The sequence below is a fragment of the Cajanus cajan genome, chromosome 5, assembly GCF_000230855.2.
Source record: "Cajanus cajan strain Asha chromosome 5, NIPB_CcT2T_4, whole genome shotgun sequence".
In the NCBI taxonomy this organism is placed as follows: domain Eukaryota; kingdom Viridiplantae; phylum Streptophyta; class Magnoliopsida; order Fabales; family Fabaceae; genus Cajanus; species Cajanus cajan.
The window spans coordinates 70,444,661-70,461,488 of NC_138521.1; the positions used below are offsets into that span (position 1 = coordinate 70,444,661).

The 16,828-nt window shown below is 24.8% G+C and overlaps 1 protein-coding gene across 1 annotated transcript; it reads right to left on the reverse strand.

Annotated features, from left to right (window-relative positions):
• Positions 1 to 240: 240 nt before the first annotated feature.
• Positions 241 to 1,679, reverse strand: LOC109809007 (uncharacterized). Its single transcript, XM_020372224.3, has one exon. The coding sequence runs from the start codon at positions 1,561 to 1,563 to the stop codon at positions 418 to 420; it is 1,146 nt and encodes a 381-aa protein (XP_020227813.1). The 5' UTR covers positions 1,564 to 1,679; the 3' UTR covers positions 241 to 417.
• Between the last annotated feature and the right edge of the window lie 15,149 nt (positions 1,680 to 16,828).

Below are 16,828 nucleotides of genomic sequence, written 5' to 3' on the forward strand. Positions count from 1 at the left end.
CTTCCATTTTTTTCAATCACCGGTGTAGTGTGTACCAATGATCATAGGTATCCACACCTTTGTACCTAACAGAATTTAACATACAGAAGCAGTTTCAAAAGCAAGCCAGCATATAGCAGTATTGAACAAGCAAACAATTTTACTAATCCACATGTCTGTGCAATCAGATCATTAGGAATAAAACGTCAACCTAAGAACAATTTACACACACAATTTCACAAAAATGATGAATCCCCTCTATCGCCAAAAAATATTATTTTTCCTTTATTCGGCTTCTGTATGAAAACATACAACAATATAAGAATTGAAATCTCATAAACAAGCTAGCATGATTGTTACTTGTTAGTCAGAGTGAGAGGCTGAGAGCCAAGACAAGGATACAAGCAAGATTTGTTCTTCTCCTTCTCCCTGTGAATGTCATGTATTGTCAACATTCATAGTTTCGTCGTATATCTCCAACAACCTCAAAGAATGTCCCTGAAAACGCGTGACAAACCTCTCCAAGAACAGTTTCTCAGTGACAAGGAACGGCGTGACGAGACTGGCACCCTTTTTCCTGAGACCCTGGGAGGCAAGGAAGTGCAAAACGGCAGCCCTGGGAAGCAACCTCTTCTGGAGACTCAGCTGGAAAATGATAGGATACCTAACAAGATCTTTAGAATCACCACCGAATGTATCAACCCAGAAGCTGAAAACAGCATGGATCTTCTCAGGGGAATTCAACATACAATAGGGTTGCCTTTTAAACGCCGAAACCACATCCTCCTCAGACCAGCCCCATTTCCTAAAGGCCTCAACTTTCTCACCCCACTTGGCTTTATTGACGGTCCGTTTAGCGAGAAGCGCGACGGAGAAGGTGGTGGTGGAGGAGTCAAAGCCCATTTGTTTGAGCTCGAGGATGGTGTCGGAGAGGTTGCAGGAGCAGAGAATGGAGGGCCACATGCGGAGGAGCTTGGCGATGGTGGAGCGCGTGGCGCCGTTGTCGAGGAGCATTTTGGTGTTGAGGGGGACGCGGCCGTCGGAGAAGAAGCAGGAGTTGCGGACGAGGCAGGCGATGATTTGGGCGTCGGAGAGGAGGAAGGCGCGGAAGAATTCGTAGGCGGGGACGATGTGCTTGTGGAGGCTGCGGGAGAGGAGGCGGGGGCCGGTGGTGACGACGTGGACGAGCTGCTCGGCGGAGGCGCCCTTGGAGCGGAGGAAGCGGAACTTGGGGGAGAGGACCTTGTGGGGGTCGCAGAGGAGGATGCGGTGCTCGCGCTTGATGATACTGCGGATTTGGGATTGGGAGAAGCCGTGCCTCTCCAAGAAGGATATCACGGAGTCCGGCTTCGACGGGGTCTCCAAGCGGAGCTTGCAGGCGGTGGCGGCCGCCGAGGAGGGGGAGAAGCCGCACTGGGTTATGAGGTACGACACTGTGAAGGCGTGCGGCTCGGAGGTGCTGCTGCTGAATTTGAATGCCTGTTTAGTTGAGGGGTGGAGGGGGCTGCGTGTTAGTGTTAGGGTTCGGAATGCGATGCAGTGCAGCTGGTGGAGAACACCTTTCTGAGTGTGGAAACTCGCCATGTCTCCTGCCGAGGGAAATCACCATTTATGTCAACTAATGTTATTGTTAGCAAATAAAATACATAATAGATATATAATTTGCGAAAAATAAAATACAACATAAATATATAATTGTCTTAAAAATTAGACACTGAAACGAAAGTCCAATTTGCGAGGTGTAGGATGCGAAATCATTTATTCGAGTCTCTTATATGGATCGAGCCCAATCTGCTGGGCTTCAAACCCACGAAAATTACGTTGACTAAATAAAGACGATCATATCTTTGTACTTTTCCTCACTGAAGCGCTGTGAAAAGCGGAAACCATTTTACGGGAAATGTGAAAAAAAATAAAGAAAAAGTATAATGTGAAATTGTGAGTTGAAAATTATATAAATAATTTAATATTCTTGAAAGAAAACAAAAAAAAAAAAAAAAGCATGTGTGCTAGTTAGAGACATGTTGATTAATAATTAATAATCATAATTATTTTTATTTACATTTTTTTGACTTTCTAGCACATGATAATTATTTTGAATCTAAATTAATTAACTCTAATCAAATTGGAGAACATATGAAGAAGAAAAATACTTTATTCTTTTTTTTTACGTAAACAAATTTTATTTATTAATTTAGAGAACATAAATCAGATAATATTTAAGTTTGATCCTTAGTAGCAATAATTTTTAATAAGATTTTAGTTACTTCTCGGTCAAATTAATATAAAATAAAGTCTCAAGATAATGGTGCAAAATAAATAATAATGATAATAATAATAATAAAACTCAAATTTTGTTGTTACTTACATCAAATATGCTATAATAATTAATGTACTTAATGAATAATTTTGAGTATAGAATATAAACAACATTAAGTAAGTACATGCATAAATTTCATCAATGATAGATCTATAAAAATTTTAATAGTGAGATAATGCTCATACTTAAATTTATAGTATTAAACATATAACTTCTCAAATTTTATATATATATATATATATATATATCAAATTGTTTCTATGAAATTTCATATTATAGAAATATTAATTTTTTTCATTTTTAGTATATTCAAAAATATCTTTGTATAAGTAATTAAACAATTATATTGGATCTATTTGATTTCATCATTTTCTATTTTCATTTTTGAACAGAAATGTGTTTACTTTTAATTCTAGGAAAATTTTTTAAAAATATTTTATTTTAAAATATTTTCAAAAGAAGCCCAAAATTGTAAATGAAAAAAAAGTTTTTTTTTTACTATTCTCTATACTTTTAAAATTGCAGTGTCATGTGATGGTAATTATTAAAAAAAATTATTAACTTGCTTCTAAGTTTGCATCTGTACACATAATTCAATAGACTTCAACTTTTTTAATACATCTAATTCAATCAATCTATCTTCTATTTTATTTTGTGTGCTTAAAATTTTTATTTGATGCTTGCGTATATATTATATATTAATATTAATATTATAAGATTTATTATATATAATCATTTTATAGGATTTTAATTACATAAGTTATTTGTATTATTTAATTATTTTAATTGAATATTGTTTATTAAATATGATTATTATTTAGTATGATTAAGTTCTGATTGATATATTTTATAAGTAGTGACGATTAATTAATTAATTAATTAATCATATTCATATATATATATATATATATCATTTATAAAAATAAATATATATTTTTTATTTTGATATACAATTACTATTTTTTGGATAATAAATTATTCATTTGATAAAAAAAATATAAAAAACATTTGCATGTGTTTGAGAGTGAAATCTAACTATTATAAGAAGAGAGTATTCAAATAAAAATAAACATAAGATAGAGTGAAAATAGTGAAATATTTATAAAATAAAAATATTATTCTAATTCATATATAGAAAGTAATTTTTATTGTAAATTTTATACCAAAAATATTTTATGAACTTTTATTTAAAAAATAATCAAACCAATCATATTTTTCTAAATTTCAAAACTAGAAAATAAAAATATATTTTTAAAATGAAAATAGATAATATTTTCTAAAATCAAACAAACTCTTAACTATTCATAACCCATAATTTCATATCAAAATTTTGTCATTTTCTCAAAATAGTATAATATGAACTTAAATCAACCATCATTTCTTAATATTTTTTTACTGACTTAACTTAGTACTTTATTCGTCTCATAATAAGTATTGTCTTACATTATTGTACACAAACTAAAAAATTAATCTTCTTTATTATAAATAATGAAATACATTAAACATAATTTAAAGGAATATTACCAAGGATATAAATGAAAAGTGGTAATCATTACTACATTAAAAACTTAACATAACACTTATTTTAATTATTTTATAAACATGATACTAATTCTGAGATACACAGAATATTATATATATTATGAAAATATCTTTTAAAAAAGTTAATATATTATCTTTGACATTTTTTATAAAATAAAAATACAAAAAAGAGTGGAAACATCTAGTTTTAAGCATGAAAAATATAAGTATTTTATTAATATTAAATATGAATAAGTTAGTGGGCATTTGTCCACTCTATGTTGAACCTCAATCTGTCCATGAATTTCATTAAAAACAGAGAGAGAAACTACATGACTTTAATAATTGGAGTAATGAAAATTGTTTTCCTTGAAATTTGAATGGAATGCTAATATCTGAAAATATATTAAAGAAAAATGTGTATTTTATATTTTTTCATGTATAATATTTTTTATAATTATTTTCAGTAACAATTTAATATTAAAACACAAATTTTATATATTTGTATCCAAATTTAAAAAATTTAAAATATATTTAAAATGAGACTAATTTAATGATTGATAATGTGTGATTTTCAAATGATTTTATTTGCTCTAGTATATAATAATCTCTTACAAATAAATACATTATACCAATAATGTATATTAATTAATATAATTATATTTTTATGCTTGTTTTGAAATCAAAATTGGTGAAAAAAACCAAAATTAAAATTTTAAATCCATAATAAATATATTAATTAAAATAATGTATTAAATAAAATAAATTTAACATTAAATAATAATTTTGGTAAACCAAAAATAACGTTTTCATGTATAATATATTTTGGCGTTATTAAATAACATAAATCATTTTGGCATTATTTCATGTACATTTTTTTTATAATTATTTTCACTAGCAATTTAATATTAAAATACAAATTTGATATATTTGTATCCAAATTTATATATTTTAATAAGTATTAAAATATTTTTATCCAATTATTTTTATTATTTTTATATATTTGTTTTGATATAATATATAAATAATATTCATTTTCTTTCACTTATTTTGATATATCTGGAGGAATTTTTGATAAAATATTATTTCGTTAAAATATTTTATTTTATGAAAAAAAAATTGTTTTGATACATTTTTTATTTTAATTACTAAAATATTTTCATCCAAAAATTTCCTTTTATTTTGATAATTTTTTTAATTTATTTTCTGTAGCAGTTTATTTTATAGTATTGTGAAAATTTAATTATTATTAGTAATTATTAAAATATTTTTATGCAAATTTTTTCTCTTATTTTAGTATATCTGTTTTGATATAATATATAAATGTCATGCAGTATTCATTTTCTTCATTTAAATGACCGTGTACACATAGGTTATATTATAGGTAATAAAAAAAACTATTTTTGTGTGTGTACAGTTATCAACAATAACATTTTAAGTTTATATTAAAATATGTGAATTAAATATGAAGTTGTATTTATCCTATATTAATCCATTTTGGTAAAGAAAACAAGTTTTGACAAGCCGGCGAAATTGAAATTGGGGTCAAATTTGATGTGACTTGTTAAAATGGGAGTATGAATAGGTTTGAGAATGGAACCCATGGCCCAGGCACACTGTTCTATCTAAGTAAAACTAATTATTTTAATAGTTAAATTATAACACCTAAATACTAAAATTAAAGTCATATATTTAAATAAATTCATAATTTGATTCATAAGTATTTTTTGGATTATTTGTCAATGGTTTAAATATATTTTTAATCTCTTAAATTTATGATAAATTTATTTTTAATTTCTTAATTTTAAAATTAATATTTTAATATAATTTATAAAAATTTTATTTTAGCTTTTTAAGCCATCAATAACATATGTAAAAGTATCTGATTGAGACAATTGTACATTATTAATTGAATTTAATATAATATTTTTACTAAAAAGAATATTAATAGATAAATTTTATATAATAATATTTAACAAGTTTTTTTAATAAAATTTGAGTATAAAAATTAAAACAATATTTTTTAAAATTATAAGCTACAAAATTAACTTTAAATTTGAGAAATTAAAAATAAATTTATCTTAAATTTAAGAGACTAAAAATATATTTATGTATATTTTAATTTATATATTGTTTGAATTAATAAATATATAATAACAAAATATAACATTTAAAATATACAGATAAAAAATATTTCTTTAAAGTATATATAAGAAGAACAAAAAAAAAGAGTAAATGATATGAAAATAGTTAAAGTTAATCACCTATACGCTGTCAGTGTAAAGTTTTTTTACACCGACAGTTAATTAGAACCATTAATAGTACCTTTTTATCTGCTTATTTAATTAAATTAAAATTAAAAAATCATTATTAATGACTTTGATTAATTACTAGTATAAAAATTTTTACACCAATAATATATAAGTGATTAACTAAAAAATCTGACCGACATTTTGGTGGGTGGAGGGAGGGAAAGAATGGAAGTAACGTCCAAAAAAAGGAGTAATTGCGCAATGGCCAAAGTCATACTCATGCGCACCTGTACGGATTAATCTAATGTCTGCCGTCCGATCCTCCCATTCATTGTCACCAACTCCCTAATCCCTGTCACGTTTTTTTTGTTAAAATCTTTCCGCCACAATCGCGAGTTGGGACCACGTACCATACCATTCACTTTACCACAAAATAAAAAAATATTCCAGCTTCAATATTGTTACAACATCAACGCCATCTTATTATACTTTTTTTTTTCTTCTTTATATCACTAATTTCATTTTAGTTTTAATTAATTATTTATTTATTTTTCTATTTGAAAATGAAAATAAATTTGCTCCATCGTTGATTTTTGTTTAATATATTAAAAATACTAAATTTTATTTAAATTTTGGGAGAATATAATAAATTAGTATCTTAATTTGTATCATTCATAGAGTGAATATTTAATTTATATAATTAAAATTTAGAATAAATAAAATTTTTAAATATATAAATTTTATTATAATTAAAATTTATAATAAATAATTTTTTTTATCACAAATTATATTTTAAATTTATGAATAATAATCTATCTTGTGATATATAAAGTTAATTATTAATATTTTTAAAAATATCAAAACTTAATTTATAAATTAAAATTAAAAGATAAATTGTAATAATAAAAGGTTAATAACAATTCCTAAAGATGTTATCATCAAATAAAACTCTAAAAAAACCTTGGTTACAAAAATCATTTAAGATGTATTTATTCTAAAATATATACTTTTATATTATATATATATATATAGGGAATATCTTTCTTTGATTTTCATAATTTTTAGATATTTATATTCTTTTGCTGTATATTTTTTTTCCCACCATCATATCTCTCAGGGTAAAATAAAATATGTAATAACTCAACATGTTTCTATACTTATTACAGTCTAACAATTAGTAACGAAAAATATTAATGTAAATACTTAAAATTTTCATGTAAACAATTATTTGATATTTATGCAATAATACACATGTAAAGAATAAACATCTAAAAACATAAAATTCTTTAGTGAGATTATAACCAGTCCCATATACACACATAACCACAAACACACATATCAGGTTGCAAAACATAAAAGTCATTGGTTGTCCTTGCCTTACTCTTATAATATGATAATTGTAATTCAACAATAAGAAAAAGTTAGGGTGAGATTTATTACAACAAAACATCGTATAATATATAAACAACGAGCTAGCTATAAAAACAACTTCATCAACACAACAACAATCAAAGTTCAACTTAACAATACTAGTCAACATATCAACACAATTATACAACTTAATAACATGTAAATGTCACTACTTAATAACATAGCAACATTTAAACTCGTAACACAACTTATCAACACAACATATTAACAACATAACAATTTATGCATTGTCTCATATTTCAACTAATAAATATCTTACAACATAGGTAAGCAATTAAATTGATTTGATCCTACTAAACCAATAACAACACGATCTTCTTGCCTTGCTAGATCAACAACAAAGTTGAATATCGATCCATTTCAACACAACATAATTTCTTGAATTTTATCAGTTATACTAAAAAAGTTAAATATCCATCGTAAAAAATAACATAGCTTAAACATAGGTCCGCCACGACATTAACATGCATTAATCAAGTCACATATGAGAATAATCTGCTAATTATCTTCATGATACCACACACCATTCCAATAATCAGTAAAAGATTTTATCCATCAACTTCATACCTTACTCAAATTGGCCACTTCTAAACTAATATGACTCAACCTTGCCTCCATATAGTATCAATTGAAGACTTAAAGGAGCCTCGACACTATAATATATGTATATTAATTTTTTCATTATATTATATAAAAAAATAGGTTGAACTATCAAGCCTAACATATTTTTTCATAATCTTTAAGCTTAACCTTTTATATAAATAGGTTTTTCTAGAAGTCTAAATTTAACATTTTTATTAAACAGGTTAGTCCAGACTAAGTTTTAAACAAGTTAGGTCATAAGTTCCTATTTAAGGGTTGCCATATTCTCATCATAAATCACAACACATGTCCACACAATGAGATATTTCAACTTTTAAAACAACACTTATCTCATAGTCGTGAGTTTACAACTCATTTCAACATCATGCATCTATCAACATAACTCAATATAACAACATGTCTCATGCATATCATAATACGACCTTACACAAACAACACATCTCATGCATGTCACTACACAACAAAATGCCTCATACATCCTTCAACACAACACAAAGAGAATATAACTCAAAAACCATGATTCTCAAAAGAGGTCATCGCTTAAAGCCTTGATGAATGCTCTCCAAGCAAACAAAATTCACTTTAAGTGCTCTATTGCTCGCTTTGAGCAAGTTCAAACAGAGACTACACCTAGGAGGTGAGGTCAATTCACTTAAGTGAGTGAGTACTCATATTGAGTGAGAAATTCACTTAGATCGACTAAGTGAACGCTTTAAGTGAGTCAAGTAAGAAATCACTTCTGAAAATGATTGCAGTAATTCGCTTGAGTGAGCCCTAGGGACACTCTGTGCGAGCAAACACAACAAATACAACCAAATCAAAAACATGCATCATCAACTATAAACAACTCAACCTCTTTTAACAATTTCAATCCTCTGGCCATACCAATTCAACATGCAACTTTCAAAAACAACATATATATATATATATATATATATATATATATATATATATATATATAACAAATCATTCATCAAAAGGAATAACATGCACCAACAAAAAGATCTAAGATTATCAATTTTCTCAAATCACAAAAAAAAAAAAACATAACCCTTGGGGTTCTAGTCTTAAAAATCAGCATGAAATGTCTTGATGTTAAGTGTGTTACTTGTTCTATTAATTAATAATCGTTGCATATGGGTGCCAAATGACTGTTGTCCATCATGATTAATTTTAGAGCCATTAAAGAATCTATCTCGCAGATGATTTTATTATAACCTTCATTCCATGTTAGTTCGAGTCCATGGAGGATAGCTAAAATAATTAAAATTGTAACTAATTAAATAATACTGATAAGTTTAATTCATTTATTCTTTCTATTACTTACTACAAGAAATATCATATATAATGACATATAAAAAATATCATTATAGATATAAAATATATAAATATAAATTTATTTGACATATAGTTACACATAATTTTAATGTTAATTTTAAATGAGATTTAACAATATATATTGTGTTTCACTATAGTTCATACTTATATTTTTTAACAATATATCAATATATGTTGTATCTATATGAGAATCAAAAAAATATTACATCTATATATTGATAGAAGTATTTTTCAGTAATAAGTACTATCTTACTATAAGATGTGTGTTACATGACAATTTTTTTGTAATAACTATAACTAATATGTTTTTTTAATAGTTATGTAACTTTTATCTTCTTTTTTTTTTTTATAAATGAAATTGTTATACTTTCAATGAATTTTTTATTCCGATATTTAAAATAATTTTGCAATTGAAAAGAGCTTAAACTTTAAAACATGAAAATAACAATTTAATAAAATAAAATAAAAATCGTAAGACACGTCAGGTTATAATTTTGAAGATAACTCATTGTTTTAATTTTAAGAAAATATAATAATCGTGGAATAAAACAATATACTCTTTGTAAACATTAATTTCTCCATGTCTCTCTTAACATGTTTCCTAGATGAAGAACTTTATATATTTTTAGCATAAATTATGTTTGAGTTGAGTAAGAACATTATGGGGAAAAAAAATCTTTTTACACATCAATCTAACTGCATATTCAAGACCCGAATTAAAAATTTATGATTAAGTTGAGATAATTTTATATTAGCAGATTCATGAGCTCGATAAGTATGTTTGATTTGTATTCATAATTTCAAGAAAAAGAAAGAAAATGTCAAGTCAATATCCTTCATGTGTATTTCTATTCATCTCGTTATTTTTAAAATTAATAAGGACAAAAGCTGTAATCAATTGGTCGATATTCATTGTTACTACTTACTGATAAGTGTTTGCTTCGTGTTACTATAATAATTTGCATACATTTTATCCATAGAGATCGGCCTAACCAAAAAAATTAATTTCTCGTAGCGTAATAAACCATTGATCGATTTTATAGTAAATGGATATTTACATTTAATATTTAAGAACATATTTAATGGGTGTATTTTAAATATCTTATTTACTTTAACTAATCTATAATGCTACATTACATTTAAGCGATTTATAAAAAATAAAAAATTTATTTACATTTTTCTTTAACAGTATATCTTAAAAAGTAGTTTCACTCTTTTACATTTTTTTAATAATTTTTTTTATTTACATTTAAATGGGTCGTCCATAAACTTCTCTCACCTCTCTTTTCTCAATGTTTTTTTTTTGTTCGTAAGATATTATATCCCATTTTGATATAAGATACAAAGTTTTTATCAATCTTCCATTCAATATTTTCTTTAAATATACTTATAAGGAGATAAACAAATGTGCTAATTGATTGTCAAAACCAGGAACCAATTTTTCGAATGAGATTTTTTTGTTTGTTTGAGTGTTTGAGATAATTATCTCGTTTTGTCCTAATGGATGTTACAGGAATTATGTGTTTTAGAGGTAGCTAGTTTTTCTTTCTCCTCATTTTTTTTTTGTCTTTCACATTGATAAAATATATATATATATATATATATATATATATATATATATATATATATATATAAAAGATATACAACCAAACTGATTAACCGATCAGATATAAAATTCTCATGATATTTGAATGATCAAATAGGATCTTAGAATTTATAATTTTCACATATAAAATTAAATAAAAATACTAACCTTGATCTATGATGAGATTGATGACTTTGAATCTTGTAGAATTTGTAAGAAGAATCTTTTCTATCTCTTTATCTTTATCTTTTCTTTGTACTCTGTTTCTTGATGGTAATTAAGAGACAAACTTTCATAGGCAGAGATAGAGATTATTCATGTCCTTCCATTATATATATATTGTTTCCATCAAACAATATACCCCTTCATTAAAACATAATAACTCTTTCCCAAAAGTCATACCCTTTCATTCAAAATAATTGAATAATATACCTCTAAAAGTTATATCCTTTCATTTGCCACACACATAAAATATTAATTTCTTACATCAGAAACTAGTCTTAAACCAGTTTAATTAGTCTAAAGATCAAATTGTTGAAAAATTAGTAGATCCAATTAAAATTGGTAAAAAAATAAGTCAAACTAGTTTGAACTGATTAAGTTAGAAAAATTGTTTTTAATTTTTAAATTTAATTCAATATATTTTTAATAATAATATTCAATAAAAAATAAATTAGAATAACTTATTTTTAACACTTGTTTCATAACTATAATTTAATCATTTATGTTAATTTACAACTTTTAATATAATTATTTTTTGATAGTTTATATTATATTAATTTATTTTTTAAAATTTTAGACATAAACTTATTATTATTAACAGGTTAATATATTTTATTAAAAATTAAACTTAGATATTATATTATATACAACTTAGAATTTTTACGTGTATATTAAATATAAAAAAATTAAAAATAACATTTTATTTTTATTTTTTAGTGTTATAAAATTCTAATATTATATTTTATATAATGTTAATTGTATAATAATAATAATATTTATTATTAATATTAATAATAATTACTAGTTTCATCATGGTTCAAACAACTATTGAATTATTAAAACTTGAACCAAAGTTTAGATCGATTTAATGATTGTTTTGATTTTAAAAACATTGCTATTGATCATGATTTTGAAAATTGGACTGAATGGATCAGTCGGACTAGTTCAATTAAGAAACAATCTTTAACGAGTTTCATTGATCCCAAGAATCATTTGACAACAAACCAGTGAAAAAATTGTAAAACTAGTAATAAACCAATCAAATTAATTTGAACCGGTTCAATTAAAAATGATTTTAAAACTTTTAAATTTAATTTAAAATAATTTTAATAAAATACATATTTTTAAAAATTATAAATTAAAATAATTTATTTTTAATACCTAACTTATAAATATATTTATGTTAATTTGTAATTTTTAATATCTTTATTTTATAATTTATATTATATTAATTTGACACTCTTTATTCTAAATGTAAACTTGTCATCATTAATAAGTGTAACGACCTGTCATGGCCGTCACACTACGGAACAACACTACACACTACAAGAATATATATACTAAAATAGTATATTAAAATAATTACAACACAAGTTGCTAATCAAGCAACCAACAACAACCAGCTATATACAACAAAATATGTTATTATAAGGTAGCTTACAAAAAAACCAATCCAACTCCAGGCACCTCCTGTGGTCTCTAGCAGCTATCTCCCAGCCTATCCCTGCCCTGCTCCCATACAATGTATGATCATCGTAGTCCAAACCACATGGAAACATGCAAGGGTAAGCTAGAGACAATAAACAACTTATAATAATTAAAAATGCAACACGCCAACTATATAATCATCTTCACATCCAACATAGAAGACAACAACACATATACTATACATCTTAACATCATTTTAACTTGATTCAACATATCACCACACTACAAGAAAAATGTAAATTTCCGACGGAAAATTTCCGACGGATATGGATCCGTCAGAAATTTTCGACGGATATGGATCCGTCAGAAATTTCCGACGGATTTATATTTCCGTCGGAAATTTCCGACAGAATTTTCTGTCGGAAATTTTTCGTCAGAAATTTTCGACGGAAATATAAATCCGTCGGAAATTTCCGATAGAAACTTTCCGACGGAAAATTTCGTCGGAAATTTCCGACGGAAAAATAAATCCGTCGGAAATTTCTGCCGGAAAATTTCCGACGGAATAAATTTCCGACGGAATTTTCTGTCGGAAATTTCCGACGGAATTTTCCGTCAGAAATCTTATTTTTAATTTCTTTTTTTAATATCTTATTTTTAATTTATTATTTTTAATTTCTTATATATATTTGTAGTATTAAAAATTTTATATATCTTTTAAAGGTATAAATATATATTATAATTATTTATTACAAGTTTTTTATATCTACGATTAGTATTAAAGATGAAAATAAATTAGGTTATACTATATTTTATTATAATTTACTTGGTTTGAACCTAACTTTCTTTAAAAATATATATTTTAAGTGTGACTTATTTATCTATCATAGATAATTTTTAAATATTTGGGTAGAACTACAATTATATATATAATAATTTAACACTATTAAAAATATAAAAATCTATATGTTAAATTTATAAAAATAAAGTTTAATTTATTTATGATATAAATCTGTTTTTAATATATCTAATATATATTTTTAGATGATAATTTATTTTAAAATATATCTTATAATAACAATTCTAAATAGAATATAAATCTTATGATTTTCTTATTTTGATTTTTTTAATCAATGTATACAATTTTACAATTTTGATTTTTTCAATCAACGTATACAATAAATAAAAAACACAAAAGAAAAACATGCATGCTACAAATTTTATTTTATCAAAAAATTATTTGTTTTAATATATTACATTATATATGTGAATATTAAGACATATATATATATATACATATATATTATAATTAAACTTTTTTTAAAAATTAATTCATTATTAAGAAATTTTTTTTATCACATGAGAATTAATTTCCTTCAAAAATTTGACAGATATCAAATAAATAAACATTTTTTCTGAATCTATATATTTATTTTATTAGAATATAATTTTTATTTTTTAAAATATATTATTTTTTTAGATAAAAAATTATGTATATGTCAAATAGTAGTGAGGGCAAGTGCCTCACTATTCCAAACGTGCAGCTGTCGCTGTATATATATGTATGTGTATATATATATATATATATATATATATATATATATATATATAATATAAGGGGTTATAATTATATCGGTGTAACTTTTACTAAGTATTATGCCGCTCTATAACTTTATATTAAATGTGAATTTTGTAAATCCAACCGTTAAATTGAAAGTTCATATCACTTTATACGTGTATATCAAGTTTTGTTAAAATTGAACAACAACTGGAAGATAATCCAAGTGTTCATATTTTAGTGTATTTTGAAATGAATATATTACATCAATTTTGTTTTATAAAAATGAAGTATCAAATCATCTTGGATTAATATAAAGTTTTGTATATATAATCTATAAGAGATATGAACTTTCAATCTAACAGTTGGATTTACCAAATTCACATTTAATATAAAGTTATTGAGCGGTGTAATACATTGTAAAAGTCGCATTTAATATATATATATATATATATATATATATATATATATATATATATGAGGGGGGTTATAATTACAATGGTATAAATTTTACTAAGTGTTACACCGCTCAATAACTTTATATTAAATGTGAATTTTGTAAATTCAACCGTTAAATTGAAAATATTTTACTCTTAAATCATATATATATATATAGACACACACACACACACACACACATATATATATATATATATATATATATATATATATATACACAAGGACGGAGCCAAGGGGGGACCTACGGGTGCCACGGCCCCCCTAACAATTTTAATTTTTTTTTATATACATATATATTACTATATGGCACCCCCTATTTTTAATATAAACTCATATGTATAATTAAATGAATAACCCAAATTTATTTTTTTATTCAACTTTTGGACTTCTGGTACGGCCTGCTATGTGGTATCACTTTGGAATTTTTTTTTTTTAAAAAAATGTAGCGCCTCATTTGATCATTCCAATTCTCGGCCCCCCAGTATTGAAATCCTGGCTCCGTCCCTGTATATACATGAGGGGAGCTATAATTACAATGGTATTAATTTTACTAAGTGTTACACCGCTCAATAACTTTATATTAAATGTGAATTTTGTAAATTTAACCGTTCAATTGAAAATCTTTTACTCTTAAATCATATATACAAAATGTTATATTAATCGAAGATGATTTTTTATAAAATAAAATTAAATCTGTCGAAAAATTTATATTTTTGATGAGAAAATTTTTGTAAGAAAAGTTATATTATTGATAGAATATTTCAGAAAAATTTATATTTGTCGAAAATGTAAGAACTGGTTTTAAATTTGATATGAAAATATTATGATATAATTAGATAAGATTTTAAGTTAGTATTTTATTAATGGTTGATAATTAAAAAATAAAACATGGATAAATACATTATTTGAATTTTATATGTTTGATTTAAGATAACTTACAAAATAACTCTTGGTAAAGTTATTCCGCTCAATAACTCATGGTGTGTTGAATTTCATCGATCCAATTAATTGTTAAATTAAAAGTTATTAAATTTTACTAATAATTAATATAAAAAATTAATTAGTTTTGGAATAAATTATTTGCTAATTAACAATATAATTGAAATATTAATTATTTTAAATTATTTAACTAAAATCTTATTGACAATTTACTATATGATCTTAATATTTTTGTATAACTAATATCTGGTTTTAAATTTGATATGAAAATATTATATATAATTAGATAAGATTTTAAGTTAGTATTTTATTAATAGTTGATAATTAGAAAAAAAAAAGGATAAATACATTTTTTAAATTTTATATGTTTGATTTAAGGTAAATAAATATATTAAATTAATTAATAATTTATTTAAAATATTAAAATTTAATTTATAAGTATGTAATAAATAAATATTTATAATTTTATAAATTATATTATCATTATAAATTATAAAATTAAATAATTTAAATTATAATTTTAAATAAAAGTAAGTAGATGTTAATTATAAAAGTAAGTACATATAAATAAAGAATAATTAAATATATTATTATTATTATTATTATTATTATTATTATTCGTAATATAAAATTATTATATATTATTATTATAGTACAAATATGAGATTGTATATTTGAGGATGACTTAAATGAATTAATTTGTACAAGTTATACTGACAACATACATAGACATTTCGGTAGCTTACTCATCAGAACTTCACAGTTAAGCGTGCTTGACCTGGAGTAGTACTGGGATGGGTGACCTTCTGGGAAGTCTCCCAGAAATTGCACAAGTAAGAATAAAACACGCTAAACAGTGAAATATTGTGAACCCTTGAGAAGCCAAATATGAGAGTTGTTACATTAATAAATTTATTAAAATTAAAAAAAAAATTATAATTTCCGACGGATTATTCCGTCGGAAAATTTGACAGCAATTTCCGACGGATTTTTCCGTCGGAAATTTTTGACAGAATTTTCTGTCGGAAAATTCCGTCGAAAAAATTATTTCCGACGGATTTTTTTTTCCGACGCCACTTTTTCCGACGGATTGAAATCCGTCGGAAAAAGCAAAATCCGTCGGAAATTTACCTATTTTCGTCGGAAATTTCCGTCGAAAATCAGCATTTTTCTTGTAGTGCCACTGTATCAAT